The following is a 22,973-nucleotide window of genomic DNA, read 5'->3' on the forward strand; positions in this document are numbered from 1 at the left end:
GTGCACTTCGAGGTTTTATTTTACAGTTTGGATAAAATTATCAAATTCAATACATTTTTCTTCTGCTTTGTTCTTTTGACATGTCCATTTTATATGCTTAATGTCTGTACTGTCAATGCTTTAATTGTTTTCATAATTATGCATTATGATTTTTGCATTGTCTTTATTTTGTTTAATTATTTGAATAATATTCTATTGTGTAATTGTTTGAATCTAACACTTGCAAATTAATTTGTATTTAATTAAATCTAATTTCAAATTTAATTATTGCTTTATAATTCAATTTAATAATTTTCTTGATAAACTTTGATTTAATTTTGCTTGATAATTAATTCAAGAATTATTTAAACTTTTGTTTTCAAGTAATAACAATTTCCCTGAGATTGTGAATTTCACTTATAAATTTTGAATTTAGAAATAAATTTTTGTATTTAAAATTTACATGAGCATTTTATTATACCACCAGTATTATATTTTATTTTTGTTTAGGTAGAAATATAGAGGGGTAATTATGCCGTTTCCCTCAAATGAATCAGAATCAGGGAAATGCTTAGATTTGAAATTGCAAAAGGAGTGATGCTCTTTAATTAAGATTACCTCACATCCATTATAATAAACTTAGACTGATTGTTTTCTTGACTGTTCAGTTCTATAAGGGATCACTGTTACCTGTAGAGTATTCAGTCGTTTAGTATTTGTGATAAAGGGTCAGGTGTCTGGCTGTAGTGAGGAAAGCAATAACCAAGTACTTGATCAAACTGTGCCCCAAGTACAAAGGGTGTCCTAGACCCAGGAATAAAAGGGTCTCTTGCGCTAACAAGTACAAATGGTAAGTGTAGTAACCAGATACTTGGCAATTTGGGTAAACAAATATCAATGGAGTCCAGACACAGATCTTTGGCTACTTCCCCCAAGTATTAATGGCATCCAGACCCAGATACTCTAGGCCCCTTCGTCACAATATATATGCAGTGGAGTTGCGGTGCCAATAATTTAAGTGAAACAAGATGGGATAAAGGGAGAAAATACAGAGTTACATTGACTTATTTTTCAGTAGTTCCATATAACATACAACTGAAATCAAACACGTCTTGAAAAAATAACGCAGTGTCATACTGCATACAAATATCATGAAACATAATACGGATACCTTTAATCTACTAAACGAAAAACTATAGAATGGAAGGAAAACAAAGTGACGTACTGAATGTCATAATTAATATATATATTGTGACAAAGTGCCAGAGGAGTATCTGGGTCTGGGTACCATGAATACATTTGGGAGAAGTGACCAAAGATCTGGGTCTGGACACCATTAATACTTGTTATCCCAAAGTGCCAAGCATCTGGTTACTACACTTACCATCTGTACTTGTTAGAGCAAGAGGCTCTTTTAATCCTGGGTCTGGGACACCTTTTATACTTGGGGCTCAGTTTAATCAAGTACTTGGTTACTAGATACCTCACTACAGCCAGACACCTGACCCTTCATCACAAATACTAAACGACTGAATACTCTATAAGTAACAGTGATCCCTTATACAACTTAACAATCAAGAAAGCAATCTGACAAAGTTCATTAAACTAGATTTGAGGTAATCTTAATTAAAGGGCATCACTCCTTCAACAATTTCAAATCTAAGTATTTCCCTGGTTCTAATTCATTTGAGGAAAAGAGCACAATTACCACTCTATATTTCTACCTAAACAAAACAAAATAAAATATAATACTGGTGGTATAATAAAATGCTCATATAAATTTTAAATAAATAATTTTTGTCTAAATTCAAAAATTGTAAGTGAAATTCACAATCTCAGGAAATTTGTTATTACTCGAGAACAAAAGTTTACTTAATTCTTGAATTAATTATTAAACAAAATTAAATCAAAGTTTATCAAGAAAATTAATGAATTCAAATCATAAAGCAATAACTAAATTTGAAATTAAATTTGATTAAATGCAAATTAATTCACAAGTATTAGATTAAAACAATTATACAATAAAAAAAATATTCAAACTAATTCATCAAAATGAAGAGAATGCAAAAACACAATAATATGAAAAGCAATAAAAGCATTGACAGTACAAACATTAAGTATATAAAATGGACATGTCAAAAGAACAAAACAAAAGAAAAATGCATAAGAAAATAATATTTTTATCCAAACACTGTAAAATAAAAAACTCCACGTGCACTTCAAAATATTTGTAAATTACCTTCAAATGCAGTTGCAACTCCTCACTCAAAAAGAAAGGCCTGTTACAATCTTCAACACTTTCATGGGCGCCTTCCCAAAAATAATAAAAATAACACTATGCTCAGATTCCACAAACAACGCATATGTTATGAAGAAATTACACAGAGCTAGTAATATCAAGTGACCAATTTATATAAAAACATGAGTTACGTTATGGTAGTGGAACCGAAACTCGTGAGAGAGAGAGAGAGAGAGACAGAGAGAGACAGAGAGAGACAGACAGACAGAGGCATAACAGCCTCTTCAACGCATGTGGCTCTCGGAATCGAATGCATCGTCCTATGGGTGTGAAATAGGGCGTACCAGGGCGAATGGGGACCCTTGGTTGAGGAAATAGACGATACACCATCTACATTTCCGTGACGTCACAGACTTTCCACTCACAACTAACTACTTACGAGTCGATAAGTCCTCATTTGAAAAATTGAAAGAGATAAGAGTTAATTTATTAGAGATATTAGATGGTTTCCTAGTATTAGAATACTTAATTGCTGCAAGTAAACATGAAATAATAAAAAATAACCTAGCTCAGCAGTTTGAAGTACTGAAAGACTGGGCTGTCCTCGCGGACAAAGCTAACTTTCTCTTTCTCTGTTCGCTTTACTAAATGTCTCAATATGAATTGCAGATTATTTCAACCTATTATCTGTAAATGTGGGAGTCTGAACATAAAAATATACATTATACACAGTTTCTGAGGGGAATTAATTGTATTACCAAAACTATAATTGCATTACGAAACTCACATATGAGTATATATATATATATATATATATATATTATATATATATATATTATCTATATATATTATATATATATAAATATATATATGTGTGTGTGTGTGTGTGTGTGTGTGTGTGTGTGTGTGTGTGTATACATTTTTTCCACAATAACAGCATTAGTTTTTGGTGGACCTCATTCTGGCTGACAGAAACATTAAAGATACACAAATTATAGGAAAAGTATTGATGTTTATTTGCTACGATATTATCCTCATATTGCATCAGAATATCGAAAAGCTACAACAATGCCTCCCACCAATGAGATTACATTGTAAAAAAAAATAGTAATCTTCTATCTTCAGTAAATACAAATTCTTTATTTAACTGGGAAGGCTTTATTCTGGAGATGCGTTAGCATGCTGAAACAGCAGTGACAATGGCACTGTAGTGAGGAGGGATTTTTCGTTTGAGGAGAGACAGACGCCTCACCCACCCGTCAGATGACTGGCAACTTCTTGTTACTGACTCTTGCCCAACAGCATACAGCATTTTAGCATAAATAAAGTGAAAGGTTTGTATTTATTAAACAGAGGAATTATATAAATTTCTTTACATAAACTGTGCAGTTTTTTTGGGTAATGATAATCAGTTCACCTTAAATAGAGTTTATTACATTAAGAACTTTTAAGTATATAACATGGATAGTTTAGTACAGAATAAAACTATGAAAAAATAGAAATCAATTTCACCAATACAGTGAAATCATGGTTGTGTAACTCCTAGGAAAGAGAAATGAATCCTCATAAAATGACATCTTGATTCTTTCTCTCATGTAGTAAGACCAATACACTTACTTTGTACTATTTTAATGCCCCTTCAGTTATCTTCACCAGTGACTAAAGTTATGCACTGATTTTATTTTCTTTTTAATCGTAACTACCAAAACACTTGTCATCTAATGTTAAAAAATGTCTATTACTCATCACCAAGATGACTGACCAAGAATGCTAGAAATTCACAACTACTCTGAATAAGGAGGTCAGCTTGCAGACTAGACTTCGATGAGAGCTAAAGACTAAAAAAAAAATGGTATGCATACTGGTCATATGAAATGCTGAAGCAAGGGGACTGACAGACACATTGGACAGGGCATAACATAAATATTAGAAGTTTTGCAAGGGAAAATGTAATTGTTGGTTCTCCCGTTTGTAACTTCTTTTGATAATTCTTATTACGGGTTTGTGCATACTATACGAACAATTTTCAAATTTCACTGAAATACAGTACTGTACTTGAAAAGTGTCTTTTGAAGGTTCTCCCATTGAAAATATTTTATGTAAAAAAAATATACATTCGAGTTCCTTACGGACATATGAGTTGATCTGATCGTCACAGCCGTGTCAATATTACTTTGGCTACTTATATCATTGGTGAACTTATTGCACTATACTAATTCAAAACTAACGCCAGTAAATCACAGTATTAAATCATAACAACTACCTGTGCACAATCTACCCTCAATATTTCACAGGACGTTAAAATACATTATGTAGGTTGATCACCTTCCATATTACACCAGATACAGATATAAATTAAATACTCTCAAAAGAATTATAATTGTTAAACTAAACGTATGTTACAATAAGCAATGAAAAATCAACATTCATAGAAACAGAATACAATCATTACACTACATCTCATCAAAGCAAAGTTTGAAATGGAAGAAGCATCGGAGGATAACAAACAGAACTACTTCAGAGCAGTGAGGAGTTTTCTGTTTAAAAATGAACAGGTACATGAATCGAAACAAATGCCTATGATCTCGTAGGACATTCTAGCGTGCTCAGGAAAATAACGTATAAATAACGTATAAAGCATGAGCAAAGGCAGTTTTGTTGGTATAAACCATTACCACAAGAACCTATTACTTTTAGTAATGAATAGCAGACCCAGAATCTTTCAATATTATGGCATTGTAGGATGTATTGCTCACATTCTTTATTTTCTCAGCTGGCAGTTTTGCTCTGGCTCCCAATCTGAAGGGTGGAAGGAGGAAACTCAGCATATGAAAAATAGACAGTACCAATAAAACCATTTTTGTTATTGCTACGTATGTGTAACAATTTGTTACCATTTCCATAGTGAGCTCTAATTAGGGCAAATATCTGTTGAGAAAGGAAGTCAGCATTGGCACAGATGAACGTGCAAACTGGGATGGCCCGCGTTAAGCTGAACATGTGATCAACCAACAGAAAGGTGTTTGATTGCTTAGATTTATTTACTAGTACAGCTAGCTTTGGTGCTGCTTGTAATGGAAGGTGTTGGAATATTACCATTAATAATAATAATGATTATAGCAATTTTTGATTGGTTGTCAAAGCTGGGACCAAAAAAAAAATTGGCCTTACGCTCTACTACAAGGATTGGAAGACTGCCCAGTACGTACCTCATGAGGAACAACCACATTGCTAGCGATGATCCCTTGAAGAGGAGAGGGGTGGTTTTCCAAACATCGTACCCTGAGAATGGATGTTACCATTTGTACATCAGTATGACTACGACTTGACTATATGAAGGGGCAGTATACCAACACTCATGAGGGAACACAGCAGTGACCCCCAATACCAGCATAAGGAGCACAAAATTACTAGATGGTATCGGAGGCAGTGATGGTCATTGTTGAATTACCATCACTGCCTCCGATATAAGGGTGAGCATCCTCCGATAAAAACCGTCGCTGAACATTATGCAGGAGATTTCCTCTCCCCATCACCATCAGGAAAACAGCAAGGCACATCCTAGGGATAACAAATCAGCCACCCGCTACTTTAGGCAGCGTGCCCTATGACCAGAACTCCCAGGACCTGATGCCAGCCAGAGACTACATCGGTCTACCAGACTCTCCCGGAGGAGTCATTCTGCTCCAAGCCAGTAGGAGGAGCCACACTTCCCCAGCTTTGTCAACCAATAATGATAATTATAATAATACAAAAAATAATAAAGAATTCAGGAAACTTGAGAGCCATCACGCACATACATACGCGTACAATGTGTGTGTAAATAATGACAACTTGACAGAGTTGATCGAACTGTTGAGTGTAAACAGCTTTGTGTACAGAAAGACCACAAGACTTTGTGGAACCATGTTAAATCCTATTCATTGTTAAAGACGGAGAGGAGATACTTAATATCAGAGAGGTCATAAGAGACAGTCCTTAATAGACAAGGACCTATTAAAGAGAGAGGAAGTTAACATCTTATTCGATGGATATAAGGGAATGTTACAGAGGTAGTCAATGGAATTAATAATGCTGAAAAATGTTGGGAGATAGTAGCATAAATAAGAAACTCAGCACAACTGGAGAAGACAGATGGCATGAAAGATTTTACTTCCTTGTTATCATTGGTTCTTACCCAAATGTTCATGCCATTAGGAACTCTATATTCCATTATAATTTGATATGGACACAACAATGAAATGTGACTTGGTGTGGTATTCTAGGCAGCAGTTGCTTATGTGCCTATCACTGAAGTTCCGAGGGAAAGTTAGTGAAAAATGTTAACAGACTCTCCCATGAAGCAACAAGGAAGAGAGATATGAGTGTCTCACTTGTTCAAATGTACAACAAGGACATGAGCCATTGGATAAGATTGAAACAAGGATCCACACAAATGTCGTCAATAAATAATCATTTACTGCTTCATGCAATTCCGTGTCTTGAGAAAACAAATGCATTTGAGTTTCTGCCTCTTCAATCCTGTATTCCAGGTATATCATGACCCTTATAAGAAATAAATTCTTATGTAGAATTGGAGAATTTTATGTGGGAAGTCTATACTATTACCATATCATCATTAATTTGTGCTTTAAATTTCTACTCACAATTATAGTATCATAACACTATTCCGTGGTGTTCCTACTGTATGTTCAATTTTGAGTTGAAAAAGTGCTTTCAACAATTTTATGCAGTATTCACACTAAATTAACACATCTTTATTAGCTTTTTCGAAAAATTACCATGAATGATGCTTACTCCTGACACATTCATGATTCACAGTACATTCCACATAATAATAAGCCTATATCACATACTTTGTACAACATTTTTCCAGCTACGTCACAGCTGTGGTTAGATGAACTGAACTTGGGACAATCATATAGGATATTTTGATTCAGACACGAATAAATCATCATGGGAAATATTACAATAGATTAACAATGTATATTGTATGTACTAGATCTTGGCCAGAGTTGCAGTTGACTCTCTAATAGCAAGCTTTCATCAAGGGTTTCTGGAAGAAGGGCATGAAGAATAGCTTGGTATACAGCACCACATTTCACAGCCTTTCTTTGATGATTATTCTCAACTCTTTCTGTAGATAAGCAAGGTTGCTGATGTTTAATTTTCTCCCACCTTTTAGCTTGCATGATAGTATTGTACATTCCTCACGTACTAACTAGTAGAAGTACAGTATTCTGACCTCAGGTCTAGGAAGACTACCTTAGAGTATTTAGACAGTCTTCTGTCTAAAACTTTTTTGTAAAGTGAATTAAAGAGTCATGAATTATTCCCAAATCCCTTCCTAGTTAGATGTGGAAATTCTAACTAATGAGTCACCATTTCCCCTTTCAAAACTTAGCAAACAACATCCCTGACACCAGAGGAAGACTTGCCTTTTACTAACATTGCAAGGATTTATCTCACACTAACCTGAGGGGAAGAGGTTTGAACCCCACCAGCCTCTACTGTCTCCAAAACTTTCCTTGTGTTGGAAGATCAGTTTTATTTATAAGGCTTTCATCTAGGTATATTCAAAATCTTCACAAAATTTATCTCAAATATTATGGTTTGGTACCTTACATTCTACCTCTTGTATTCTTGTCTCTCTTCACCATCTGACAATAACTCTTACTTTTTATTCCTCCAAGAGAGGTCTTTAGACATTAAGTACAGCATCTTGAATTAGGTAAGAACAACAGTCTTAATTTGACTCAAAGAAGTCTTATATCATTGGATGCTTCCTACCTGATGTGCCATACCAATTAGAGGACTTCTATCTGCAGTACTGCATTGTGAAATGCAGTAATTCTTATGATCTGAACTCATGACAATATCTTGAAACAAATTCTAAGTTGCATACATACAAACCACTGTCGTAACACTATGGTTCCCTCTTTGTACCCGGGCATCTTCCAGGAGTAAACCATCATATTGCTAATTTGGTTTGTGGTCAACACACTACAAAACCCAAACACTAGCATGGGTAGTATGAACCAAGATAGCCATAGACAACCAAGATAGCCATAGACATCCATATTTTGGAAATTGATCTACAAGGTCATGACTTGCACTCATGTCTATAGATCTCAAGACTTTATGTGTAAAATAATGCAATGTGTGGAGGTGTCATGATCATGTTATAAAAAGAATTACTAAAGCACTGTACAATCTAAAAAAAAAAAAAAAAGCACTAAGGGTGTAAACCATATGGAAGAGATGAAGTATCAAAGTTAGAAGAAAATATGGACCATTTGCTGACAAAGCCTGGAATTTTATGCAAATCTGTCTAGCTTCTCCTTATGAGAACACCACTCAGTACTACCAGTAGTATTACAACTTCAAGCCATTTTACAAAGGCAGAAGCGAGAGTCACTTAACATGAGAATGGGAAGTAGGGGCAGAAATAATGGAACCGTCAGATTCTTAAGAAATCTGCTATCAAATGAACTCACTGGCCTTTTTTTCAGGATTTACCCCCATGATATGGAGATAATCAACATCTGTGACCCTTACACTGAGACAATCTTCATGGGGACGATATAAAACTGAGACACTGGGATTTCACTGCTGAGACTTGAGGATGTCAGCAATGACGAGACGAGCATTGTTTCATTTTAAAGCATAAAAAGGTAATATGTTCACGGACAAATTCTGAACACTCTACTCAATTTTATTGTGTCAGACACCAGTTATAAATAAACAGAATTAAACATTATGTGGTAGGCAAATCTTAAGCAAGACTATCAAGACAATGAATGATGGTGATATTTGGTAATAATTCAGATTTACTCAAAAGAAATTAATCAAGATATGCACTCGCAGTTCTGATGAAGTGATGGAAAAGAGAAAAATTACGGAAACCAGACATATGCTGATGCAGTGATTTAACTCATATTTCACGAGGACAGGATGAAGGATCACTGGCACATCCCACTTGAAGGTTGTCTTGATAAATTCTTAGCTGATGTATTGAATTCCAGTGTAATAGGGTCTAATGGGACAATTATTTTACTTTGAAGAAATATTTAGATTTCCAGTTCCATATTTTCATCTAGTGGTTTTCCAAAGAAATAATTTCTACAAAGTGCATAAGACTCTCGTAGAATAAGCAAACACCCAATTAACATTTTGTGCAGTGTCTTGTCAATACCATACTATAATAATAATTAAGTTCTTTACAAAGTTGATAGTTGTCTAAAATGCTGACATGTCAGTTCAAGTTCAAAGTGGCAACTTAACTTATAGTACTTTCGTCATTAAATAAAAAGTCAAAACACCTAATATTTTTCAAAAGAATTATTGGATACAATTTAATTGACCTTCCCCTATAACACTTCTTTTCTTTGAAAATAAAATCATATACAATACCATTACTTATAAAAAAAATAGGAGCCTATCATTACAATACATTGATTGAAAGAACAGAAGTATTTAACACAAAAATGAATATTAGTAGTATCAAAACCATTTAGCACCAACCTTGCGTTTAGGAAATGATGTTCCTCTTATCGAACAACTACGCATGAGAAGGCTGACTATTCCTTTGTTTACATACTTGATTCGTGTTATTCAGTAAGTGCACGATCATTCACAGGAAGAAATTATTTTTTAAGTAGTGTCTTAAAGAACACACCGGTATCACATAAGAAGACAAGAAATCTGTGTTTTTAACAGAACAATTATCAGTCCACTAATGGTCGTTCAAAAGAACTTTGTATCAAAGAAGTCTCCGTCACATATTTTTTCCCTGAAGTATGTTAAAAGGCAACGGGTCTTCCATTGTGTTTAACAGATAGAGTAATAATAGGAACTGTTATTAAAACGTAAAAAACAAAGAATGAAAGCATCATAAGCACCAGAAATATTAGGAGTTTATGGAGCCAGCCTTGTTTATCTTTGCATTGTGTGCGGTTACTAAGTTTCTCCTTATCTGTAGAAATCAGCATTACCTCTAAACCTCTGCACTTGCTTGATTTCACAGCGAAATGATGTCTTCTTTTGACTTTATAATGTCTTCGAGAATCTTCACTTACTCCGTGCTTGTTCAACATAGATGAGCAATTGTGTTCTTTGGCTTTATTCCTGTAATTCCATTTTCTATCAATCAAACCTATTTTAGAGCTATGTATAGGACGTGACATGCCTGAAGACTTGAAACTGGAACTGTTTACTGTATGATCTGATATGCTTTCAGAATCCTCGTTTGCATCTGTAAGACTCGTCATGGTGCAAAATTTTAGATTCAGCTTTTCAGAGCTGTTCATATGTTTCAGATTGTTAAAAAGCTCGGAGATACTTTTCTTGAAATCATCCAGAGATTTCCCCACTACATCCAGACTACTCTGGATTTTATACACAGGTACATCTACAGGTGCTATATCCGTGGTCTCTTTGGAATCTTCTTTACCTCTGGTTTCTCCTTCAGTTTTGATTTCTGTTGAAATTTTGGCTTCTACTAACAGCTTTGCCTCACTGCCTGTGAGTGATTCCATCCCCATTTCATGTACGACAGGTGATGACGCCTCTTGACGTTCCTTAGCCCTACATCTGTGTTTTGAGTCAGTAATAAGTCTGTACTTTCACATTCCTCTGGCAAATCCTCCAAATAAATATTTTGTGTTCGATTTAGGTTACGTCCTTTTCTCCTGCAAACTCTAGGGATTTCCCGTTCTGAGACAGTGTAACTTTCTAATGATTCCTGTTTGCAAACATCGTTGTTTACTGTCAAGTTGTTTATCTCTTCATGTGATTGCAAATCAGAATTTTCATCTTTTTCACTCACCTTCTCTATTCCATTTTCACGCAAATCTTCAGCACTTGTTTTGATGCTCCTGAGTCTTTCAGACCACCAATCTTTACACATGGAAAATTTCCTAATTTTTTTTTCTCTTGAAAACTTCGTTCCATTTATTCGAGATAGTGGATCACCATCAGAGCCAAGGTTCTGGAGGCAAATCCCTTTTAAATCTATCTCACTCTTGTTTTCCCCATAGTCATATGAAATTTCACAGTCATTATTCCTTTCACTTTTTATATCCACCTTAACATTCCTATGTTCTAACTTTTCACAATATTGTCCATTTATTGCATCTGATTTTGAATGGTACATATCACAGAGCTCTTTTGCATGCTTCTCTGCTAAAGTCACTAAATCTAATTCCAAAGCACTAGGGCATTTTTGTAGCAATGGCTGGACCAGGCCATTCATGTACAGATTTGCCTTGTTCTTTATTTCAGGATAATTGTGCAGCTCTCTAGGACTTGTGGGTTCCAGTGCTTCTATATCATTAGAAGATTTAGTCACCATATGATTTAGGGGTATCTCTGAGATCTGCGCATGGTACTGATATTCTGTCTCGTAATTTTCGAGGGAATCTGCACGAAAACGACCCCCTATTAAACGCATGTTATTTTCCCTGCCTTCTCTTTTGTCATGAGGTTGGAGGGCATTCACTCTTTGGTCCATTAGTCCCACTCTCCCGTGGCATTCCTGGAGTGTTAGTCGCAGACGACGCAAGGTCGTTAAGATGTCGTCTTCTTCTTCCACGCTCTTACTGCCAAGTCCTCCACCACCACCTTTGTGGTCAACTAGAGCCATGGCCAACATAGCTAGTAATTCACTTATCAGTTTAATGTCATAAAGATATGTATATGACAACGGCAGTAAAAGGGGCACTTTATTAGCATATCAGACATCACAAAGCAGACAACGAAGACTTGACTAACGTTACCTCAAAATTCTCCTTATTAAGAACAAAATAATAACTGTTTTTGCTGTTCAGCATATTTTTGGGTTAACGACACCGCAGTTTACTTGGGCTCCTATACAGCAAGTAGCAACCGTCTCGTCAGTTTTCCCTGCAAGTACAGTAATGAAAGTTATCAGAATTTTCTCTTAAACATTTTGTACATTGTTTGTTCAGCAAAAATCATTGCTAAACGCAATACAAATTATAATATTAAAATTAGATATTTTTACAACTGATGAGTTAAGTTCAGCCGAGTCTTTATGCCCTTTGTTTTTGGCGCCCCCTAGCGAGATATTAGACAGGTACATAAACGATTGTTTTGATTCTTATTTTTAGTAATCTGCTGACTAAACTGATGAGGATGGGACCATTCGACGCGGCCGAATCGCCGCTGACAATTAGCCACTGCCAGTTCACCTCCAAGGACGTTTTGCCGCCGCCTATTCCTCACGGAGGACTGACTATTCGCCGCCGCAAATAGGTCGTTTGTTTTCATTGTTTTGATTTATGTTGTTTGGTTGTTAAATGTCATGAATATACTTTTTCAGAAAAGGTCGTTTTATTATAGAATTTAAAATCAAAGAAACCCAAATTATTTCTTTACCTAATATTTTTTTCCACTCTCCCTCAAAAATGGAAACAGACATTCTTAGCAAACGTTTTTGATAAATCATCCAGGAGTGATCCAAGCATCAAATTTTGGCGCTGCGAACAAAGGGGGCGATGTAATGGACGGATCCGCACCAAGAGTAGCGCTGTGATAATGAAGATAAATGAACACACCCATTCGATCTGCTTCTGCAGCCAGTGTACAAGTTGCCAAAGTGAAAGCAAATTTAAAACGCAGTGCAGAAGAATCACAGGAAGTACCTAGTGTTCTTATAAAAGAATCTACAGCTGATGTCCCTTCGTCAGTCCAAGCATCTTTACCAACGTTAAGCAGCATGAAGAAAATAATTCGACGAAAAAGGAATGATATTAGCTATGGCCAGCAAACCTTACTATTCTTCAGCAGTTGGCGATTCCAACTGCATATAAAATGTATAAACCTGATAACGTAGCAGAAGCAAATTTTCTTTTGGCTGATAGTGGTCAAGGAAGTAATCGCATGATCATATCTGGAAGGGAATCCTGGATACAGTAATATTTAGTAGAATCGACATGGTTTGTGGACGGTACATTCGACATTGCCCCTATTTTATTCTCTCAAGTATTTTGTATTCTGGCAAAAAAACTTGATGGGGTTCATCCAATTCTGTATATACTTCTAACAAATAAGCAACGTTCAACTTATGTACGTATGTTTGAAATGGTTAAATCATTGGTGCCTAATCTAAGACCGCAGTGTATTGTTACGAAGTGCCAAGTATCTGGTTACCATTCATCAATTATTACCTCACCAAAAAAAACCAGACACCTGAACCCTCATAACATGTACTAAACGACTGAATACTCTAAAGGTAACAGTGATCCCTTAACAACTTACCGTTATTGCAGAAAATCAGAATAAGTTCATCAAAACAGGTGTGAGGTAATCTTGTAATTAAATTAATCAAAGGGCATCACTCCATCAACAACTTTAAAAGTTTAAGTATTTCCCTGATTTCAGAAGTCTAAGTACTTCCCTAGTTCCAAGTCACTTCAAGTAAATTGAAGGAAAGCAAATCAATTACCACTCTGTTTCTACCTATCATCAATATAATCAAATGCAAATATACTGGTATAAAAATAAAAACACTTATATAAATTTTAAATACAAAAATTCATTATCAAATTCAATATTTATAAGTGAAATTCACAATATCAGGGAAAATTACTGTTACTTGAAAACAAAGTAAAGTTTAATTAATTCTTGAATCAAATTAAGTAAAATTAAATCAAAATTAATTTATCACAAAATTCAAGAAAATTAATTCAATCAAAATTCAAAAGTGTTAGGCAATAATTGAAAATTTGAAATTAATTCACAAGTGCTAAACAACAATAAAACTTGAAAAGAATTCTAAGTAAATGCAAATTAATTCACAAATGTTAAATTTAATTAAATGTGTAATGATTAAGCAATGAAGATAACTAAGTCAGTTAAATTGCGAATGCAAATGAAAATATAAAATAAAAAGGCACACTTCAATAAGAAAATTAACAAGTGCACAAACAATGGAATAATCACAAACACAAAAATATGCAATGTGTAAAAGTGTAAATGTTTTCACTCAAAACATTGTAACCAACAGTTTTTACCAAACCTTCATAACCACCTGTTATTAGTTAACCAAACCATCATAACCATTAAATATTAGTTATTAGTTAATCACTGTTCCTAACAATTATTAGTTATTAGTTGCAACTAATAAAAATATAACACACTTTACCTTGGTATACCAATTTCTTTCTTTCTTTGCTGCAGGCTTGATTCACACTTTCACAAAAACCAGGCACCGTTACGAAATAATGTTTGTTCAGATTCCACAAAAAAAAAAAATTAAATAACACTAAACAAACTCTAAGAAATATCAAATATGAAATTCTAAGTTACGAGTGACCAATTTACGTTACGTTACTATAAGATCAAAAGTGGTATGCGATGGAGAGAGAGAGAGAGAGAGAGAGAGAGAGAGAGAGAGAGAGAGAGAGAGATGTTATCGCCTCGCGGTTCTAAGATGTAATGAAATCTTCTTCCCTTGCGAAAACTGGACTGAGGAGATGATACAAAACGTTCTTGGCACAAATGCTTCCAGTAGCTTCGAAATCTGACGCAACTTCACATACAAAATGTGCAATCTCCATGTGGCTTTGATCAAAGACATACACGTACAAGACAAGTCTGCTCAACAGACACGTACCCGACTGAAACGGAGGTTGAGCGATAATTAAGATTGACATGTTTTGATAACAACGCAAGACTCGAGCTCGCTTAATCTCGGGGAGATGAAAAGTTACTGAAACAATTATAGCTTTGAACGGACAAAGAAAATCTCTCTCTTTTTACGTTCTACGTTATAATATATATTCTTTTACATTATGTAATGCGAAATCTGAACACACATTTAAAACATCCTATTTCTAAGCTATCTAGGAATCTGAAAAAATGTTACACAATTCTACATGACATTTCAAAGAGGGGAAATATGCATTTTGAAAGTAGCAATATATAATAGTATCCATTATGACTTTAAACAAGCAGCTATTGGTGCTGTGAGAAAATGTTTTCCTGGAGTCAAAATAAGAGGTTGATTTTTCATTTGGCACAAAGTAGCTATGCATAGACATATAGCTGCAGTTGGAGCAACTCGTCAATTCAATACCAAGCCTGATTATGCTTTAAAAGCCAAAATCATACTTGCTTTAGCTTTTGTGCCTCATCGCGGCCTTGACATCTTCACAGAAGCACTTGCAGACTTTTTGCCTCAAGAACTGCTACCAATGCTAGATTGGTTTAAATTTAACTATATTGGTATCTACAATAGGCGCGGCAGTTGCCGAGGGGCACCTTTGTTTCCCCATGATATGTGGTCACAATATGAGAGAAATTCAAATGATGAAGATCAGGCAAATAACCACTCGGAAGCAGCTCATCGAAGAATTGCTTTTGAACTTGGAACAGCTGATGGCGAGGTGCCCACCACCATTACAGCTAAAAAAAAATATCGAAACGCAGAGGAAAGAATAAAAAAAAACTGTTCTCGAATACAACGGTGAAAGAGACGCTTTGGAATATCTCAGAGGTATAGCCCATAACTATCAAATGAACTAAAGTTTCTATTTCTATATTTTTGTTTATTTTTGACGATTTTTTTTATGATTTTTTGGTGAAAGCCAACAACATTTTTCTCTCCTTGAGAGCAATTGCTCTCATCGAATTTGAGGTTCATTTCTGGTGTATAAAATCACTTCTCATAGTCCTGAAGATTACTTCGTTATGAATTACTCGCATGAGGAATTTTTCTATTTCAAAGTAATTCAGTAATGATTTGGCTAGCAGGAAGTAGATGATATTCTTGCTCGGAATTGTATATTACAACGATCCATACAATCAGCTTATGTGTGTATGTCTGTTCCTCTCTTCGTCTGTCTCTTTGGGCAGACAGATGCGTGTTATTTCCATACAGAGAAATGTAAAGGGAGCTGTTTATTATCGACTGCAATTTTATTGCAACGTTGTATCATTATATTGTTCCCAACTGCAGAGGCAATCATAATAAAGCCCAAAAGTTGAATATCGTACATTCCAATTTCAAAGGGCGTTGTAAGCATTATTCCACCTAAATGCAAGAACTCTCAAACCTTACATAGTGCAGTATATTGAAGAAAGTAATTGTAGTTTTGGAAAAACTGGGTGACGACAAAATCTTCTGCAGGAATTTTGCCATCAAAACTTCCTATCTAGTCAGTTTAAATATCTGTAGAAATGGTAATATATGCCTGAGTCACACATGGCAATTCAAGACCGCGACAGTCGTCACGATGAAAATTCGCTCATTACGACGACGCTACAGCGCAATTACGAGCAAGTTGCCATCAATCGGCATGATCTGAAACCGCGTCGCGAGTTTGACGACGTCTGCCAAGTGATGGCGAATATGCAAGGCTGCCTAGCACCACGCCTAGCACCTACCTAGTCAAGTCATGACAACTGTCAAAAGTCGCCATGTCATGCCGGAAGACCCTATAGTACCGCAACAGCATCGGCATGTGATTACGGAAGACGCAACTAGCAATGTCAACATGCGGCATCCAGTACGACAAACGCCACGTACTTGGCAACTCCACAATATCCGCAGTGAGTCAAAACTGAGTCAATGTGCCGCTACCAGACGTAATCAGGTTAGCTGTCAGAGCTTCAGAAAAAGAAACGAATAACCCATGGAAAAATTAAGATAATGAAATAATGGTACTGTAATTTCTTCTTGTATCTTTTCTATAATATGCTACTGTAAGTTCATCTGGCAACTGTTGTATAAAGATATATGCTACTTTAAATTGAATATGTATTCTTTTATGATATAGTAAATTCTGTATTAAAATACTTGAAATTACCAAAATCCTTAAGATTAAAGTGTGGGGAAATTAAGAAGTTGAGGGGCCCTAATACCTAATTAGAAGACATAAATGTCTGAGGGAAGTGACCAGTAAACCCTTTATATGTGTGTATGTATGCACAGTGATACCCCCAACTTGCGAGTTGCGCTGATTCACAAACACGCGAACTTTTCATTGGAACCTAACTAATTGTCATACAAAAGTTTTACACAGACACACGAACATCTGCGAATCCTCGGGAAACTCTGCAAAAGTGTTTATGTTTAATTTTTCATATAATTTATAAATTTTCAAGCTCTCTCTCTCTCTCTCTCTCTCTCTCTCTCTCTCTCTCTCTCTCTCTCTCTCTCTCTCTCTCTCTCTCGTAGATAGCGCTCACATATATTTTACAGCCTCCATATTACTGTTTCTCTGCACGTCTTTACTTGTACAGTAGAAAATTTTAAACTGATCTAATTTTACCTGTACTGTCTACGAACTGTAAATGCGCCGTCCTAAAATATAGAGACAGAGCATTTCAGAACAATGAGAAAGAGACAGAATAAAGTCCTGAAAAACGAGGTTGAAAAGACTTCTAAAAAAAGATTGGTTGGAAGGGGTAGAGAGAGAGAAATAGTATGTAATTTTCACACACTGTCTTGTGGCTTTTATGAAAATATTTTATAATTTCATATAGATATGTCTTTATTTATCTTATTTATGGTAGTTTTAATTCCATTATAAATTAAACATCTTATTGTAACATTTTTTAACAGTGGCCTTTAGAATGTCTATTACAAGCGCATTATTTGTATCATTTCCATTTTTATTCATTATCATCACAGAGCTGAATGACCCTGTGGATCCCAGTGATTGGTTTTATACCTAAATCACATATTCCAATCTAGAGATTATTACTAAACTTTTTTTATTCTATTTAAAAATTACTTTTTACATTACTTCATTAATTAGAATGTTGAACACAGTAATATTTTGTAGTAATTTTCTCAACTGCAAACCATCTCCAATACCTTCAAGATAAAGACAAAGTAACACTGAACTAGTAAAAAGTAACTTAAATATGTGGAAATCAAGATTCTCATTATTTTCAGGAATTTACATAGTTTTTAAACCTATTTTTCTTATATACAAATAAGTCAGTCAGCTGATTATGCAATCAAATATAATTTATTAGAATAACCTGAAGTAAGAGAGAAAAAGACATTATCTGTTTTTTAGTAAAATATATAGTCTTGGATTCAAGATTTTCAGCATTGTTGATATACTTTTGACATGAGGTGGCATCCACGTTCACGACAAATGATGGTGCCGTTGAGTCTGTTGGCATGTGACAACTAAATCACAATCAAACTGTCGTGAACCCTCATGCCTTCACAGAAGTCACCGTCATGTAAAAACCATTAAATCATCGGCAACATGCGCTTGTGACTACATATGCATTGCATATGACATCATGGTGTAGAAAATCAGCTGGCTTTTTTTTCTTGTGTATGTGTGTGTGTGTGTGTGTGTATGTGTGTGTGGCCCAAGGCCCGATACTGGTGCCGATTGATCGGTGGCGGTTTTCAGTTGCCTATGGCAATAGCACAATGATTACATGGCTATCAGGACTACGTGAAGACGTACGCATTGGTTCTGGTTTGAAAAATTATACTACGTATTTTGGTATGACATTGTATTTGTGAAACTAAAAAGTAAGTGTACAGTCATGTATTTAAAAATTTGAAATTTCTGAAAAGGACGCTTTTTTGGTGAAGCCAAAAAGCGTTGCCCCCACTCTTCTACCTGTGAAGTGAAATAGACATGTCCTGTGTGTGTTCTGATTTTCCGGGAGGACACTTGCCAGATCGTACACAAGGTACTAGGTAATTGTGTTTTCTTCTAATCCAATTTGATCGAGGCCCATTTTAGTCTTGGGTTGATATACAACATGTCAGAAGTAACATAACGCTTATAGGATCGATCAAAATGTAATTTAACCCTGGATAGGTTTTGCTATATTTGTACCCCGTTAAAGGTGAGTGCGGGTCGAGCTCGACCCAAGCGCCCAGAAAACTTTGTGAAAATTCAAAAGCTGTAGTTACTATGCTGTACATTTTAATTTTGAAAATCAATTTCACCATTGTCGAACACTACTGAAAAGACTAATCATACCCATCTACAAATTAGATATTTATAACACATATATAATAAAAAAAATAAGTATTTACAAAAAAATAATTTACGAAAGTATTTACAAAAAATACAAAATAAGCTTTATACACACAAAATACTACCTAAAACTACTATTTACAATATGTGACTACCAGAAAAGGTGTCGGACCATTAGAGGTCAAAATCTGAAGAGAGAAAAAAAGGGTAAGTTTTTTTGACAAAAAAATTTTCAAAATTTCATGAATTTCTTTTGGTACCTAAATGAAATAGGAAGTGGCTAATTTTTCTTATAGAATAAACTCATATTATCCTAGAACGGAATTATGTAAAAAGATCTGCAGTAAGATGTAATTTACTGTTATACCAGGGGCAAACTCTAAAAGTCATTTTTTGACCTCCTAGGTTCACCATGAAAATTTCTTATAAAAATCATTGTAACTATTATGAAATATGATATTTATGCATGAAATTATACCAACATATCACAATTTTATAGAAAACAAGATTATATAGAGATATGCTAAATCACTTTTCGGATATGCAAACAAAATGGCCACAATCCACACCAACTTCGACTGCCAAATCTGCCACCTGAACTATCTGACTTGCATTAACAAAACTATAAATTGAATTTGCTATGGTGAACCTATTGCTCTTTTTTTAATAATAATATATGAGGGTGCATAGCCATTATTGCAGTTAGGAAGCCTTGTATTAAGAAAAACCTCAGAAATGTTTCTCTCTCTCTCTCTCTCTCTCTCTCTCTCTCTCTCTCTCTCTCTCTCTCTCTCTCTCTCTCTCTCTCTCTCTCTCTCTCTCTCTCTCTCTTCATACAGTGAGTCGATGGTTTATTGATATAAGCTGATGTAATCTGTCACCAGAAAAGGCACAGACTCACTATTCCCCTCCCCCTGTCTCGCCCTCTCATCTTTTAATCATTTCAAGGTCATCTGCTTCGCCTCTAACACACTCGAGATTTTTTACATACAGGTGTCAGAAACCTCTAAATTATCATCAACATCACTTTCTAATTCTATTAGAAGTAAGTTGATGACATCAATGTCCAGAGAATACTGCATGCTGGCCACTGTTGATGAGTTCTGCAAAAAAATGCAAAAACTGAGAAATTGGCATTCAAAGAAAATTGGACCAAATGGCAATATAAGGCATCTCAGCCACAACCAATGGCATGCATATGGTACACACACCATCCACCCACAGTTTCTAACAATACAAAACATTACCAGTATCAACAGTGATAGACAGGAAATCACTACTTAATAACTTTGCCTTTTGATCCCCCACACGTTAAAGGTGCGTGGGGGTCGAGCTCGACCCGAGCAATTCTCAGAAGAGGGGAAAGGACAAGCAAGGCGAATACAGGTTCTGACATGAATGTAGTGCGTGTTCTGCTGGCCTCTTGCAGGTCGATCACACCCAGATTCGAGCTAGACGATGATTTATGGGAAAAAACCTTTTTTTAAACACTTTTTGGATCGTGCGCAACTCGTCGCACCTATCCAGGGTTAAGTGGTTCATTTTGTAACAGACAGAATGAACGTCACTTCTGTGTATTGATTTCCGTCCCCACGTATTCAGAAATTCTTCCCTCGTTCCTTGTCAGTTCGTTCATGGTGGTGAGCTCAGCTGTAGTTGGGATTAATGTAACGTAAAATTGCAAATGGTTTTCATAGTAACGTAAGTTTAAATAGCTTGGGTACATTTTTCATACTGTAGTTTATTTTTCCGGTAAAATTAAAAAATGCATTGTTTGCATTGTTTTGAAGTCGGTGTCTCCTTTTGATCGCTTACCCCTAGGAGGAATATTATAGGGATACCACAAATCTTTCTGTGGTTGAAGCAAGTTTCCGACGGACCAATCAGCAACGAGGGAGGGAGGAGTCAACGGCTTATCTGCCCAAAAAGGAATTTTCTTGTGGGCTTCAATACAAAAGTAACTACATTTATCTCTCTTAATGTGCAATGATTCAAGTCTATTTGACTCTAAATTGATTACCTTATTTTTTATTTGAACATAAGATATTCAGGACGATTGTTTTCTGTTACTGAAGTCTCCATATATTTAAAAAGGAGTGCCAGTGTATGACTGTCCAACTCTCCAAATGTTGGTGTTAATGATCTAGCTCTGACTTTTAAAATAGCCCTTGCTATATTCAAGTATTTTCGTTTGGAATAGTTATAATATTTACATTTTCGCTTACTCGGGGAGTAAGCCTACAAACTACTTTGTTGTTGTTGTTCTTGCTGTTGTTGTTATTGTTGGGCAGTTAGGAAAGCCCTGTAGAGCCAAAAGCTTAAAAAGGTTTCAAAAAGGTGTTTCACGTTGAGTTAAAGATACATGAATTTTAGGACAGGAAATTTATGATTTACTTATTAGAATGAAAATGTAGAAAATAAATAATTTCTATGTTAAACAGTACAGAACAAGCATTTTTAATAAAATATAACATATTTATTTTAATTTTCGTTGGTGAAACAACAGGAATTTAATAGTAGATTTTAATACGCTCCTTTAGTAAGCTGGAGGTGATCACGCCTAGTTAAACTGAAAACTAATGCTGTCTATCTTGACAAGCATTTTACTGTTATTTAAATCAGTAGCAATTTCTTTGTTTTTTTTCTACTGATTCATAAGCACAACATGTCTAGGGCTCCTTCCTTTCCCTTCACTTTCTTGTGAAAGCAGCCACCAAATATGCAGATTTCTGGCAAATCACCAGATGATGAGGTTTTCGGTGTCTGGCTTCTTAGAAATCCTGGAACTTACCAACTTTAACATTAACGTTATTGAAAGGAACAGCAGTGAATCTACAGTAACAAGTGTAGTGGTATCAATCACTCAAAGTTTCCTATTCTGGCAAAGCTTCACAGATGCTTGCACTTGTAAGACATAATGTCTTGATGCATAAAGTAGATATGCAAAGACCTACAAATTTTCTTACATTTCACTATAACATTCTTGGTGAATGATTAACGTCTGACCATTGTTGAACTGTTATGAGACTGAATATTGGTTCTGTGCATTTTTACTCTCCTCGTTAATCTCTTTTTATTCAGGCATGTCTTAAAATCGTAAAAAATTTAGCAGTTTCCATTACTAGTGTACTTAACAATTATCTTATTTTTTGTCTAAGTATTGCATATTATTTGGCAAAGAGAGTACTAAATCTTAAACCATCTTCATGAAGTGGCATATGTCATATTGGAATAAGGCCATATCTTACAAAAGTGTTTCTTACAAAAGTGTACCAAAGCTGAAGATTACCACAGAATGCATTCCCTGAAATAAATAATTCAATATAGTATATGTCAGAAACAGCTGAACAAAAAAATCGACAAGCAAAATAAGTCTTATTCATTATATATCCTAAAACAAAGCAAAGTTTGGTGCGATATTATATGCAAATGTTGGAAACAAGAACTTTTACTTCTGTTCCGGAATAACGCCATATTCATAGTTGGCTTTAAAAACTTCCTGTATACAGAATCTCTATAAAGCATGTGTTTTGACCCATGGTGACCTATGCTTGAGAACAACTTTTATTATAAAGTTACCAGTGACTCTGTGGTCATTTGCCAACATTTTGATATATAAATGTTTGTTGTGCTATCAAAATTGATTGAGGTATTAACATTAAAATGTGACATACCTCCATATTTTCGACCAGTTCAAAGTCACATTTCTTAAACAAAGGCGTGATAAGATCTCAGCCCACCACTGCCAATCTTTAAGAGTTGCAGTTTTG

At 35.1% G+C, this 22,973-nt stretch overlaps 1 protein-coding gene across 7 annotated transcripts in view; it reads right to left on the minus strand.

The window, feature by feature from the left end:
- Positions 1-3,630: 3,630 nt before the first annotated feature.
- Positions 3,631-22,973, minus strand: part of LOC135225795 (uncharacterized) — a 46,685-nt gene continuing 27,342 nt past the window's right edge. For 6 of the 7 annotated variants that reach the window (XM_064265284.1, XM_064265283.1, XM_064265280.1 and 3 more), the window contains one exon: positions 3,631-12,121. In XM_064265284.1, coding sequence (XP_064121354.1) covers positions 10,719-11,870 — 1,152 coding nt within the window. In that variant the 5' untranslated portion in view covers positions 11,871-12,121 and the 3' untranslated portion in view covers positions 3,631-10,718. Of the gene's footprint in view, positions 12,122-16,073; positions 20,307-22,973 lie in introns of those variants that run through there. The other variant, XR_010317089.1, reaches the window with a different exon arrangement.

Source organism: Macrobrachium nipponense, chromosome 13, assembly GCF_015104395.2.
Source record: "Macrobrachium nipponense isolate FS-2020 chromosome 13, ASM1510439v2, whole genome shotgun sequence".
Classification (NCBI taxonomy): Eukaryota; Metazoa; Arthropoda; class Malacostraca; order Decapoda; family Palaemonidae; genus Macrobrachium; species Macrobrachium nipponense.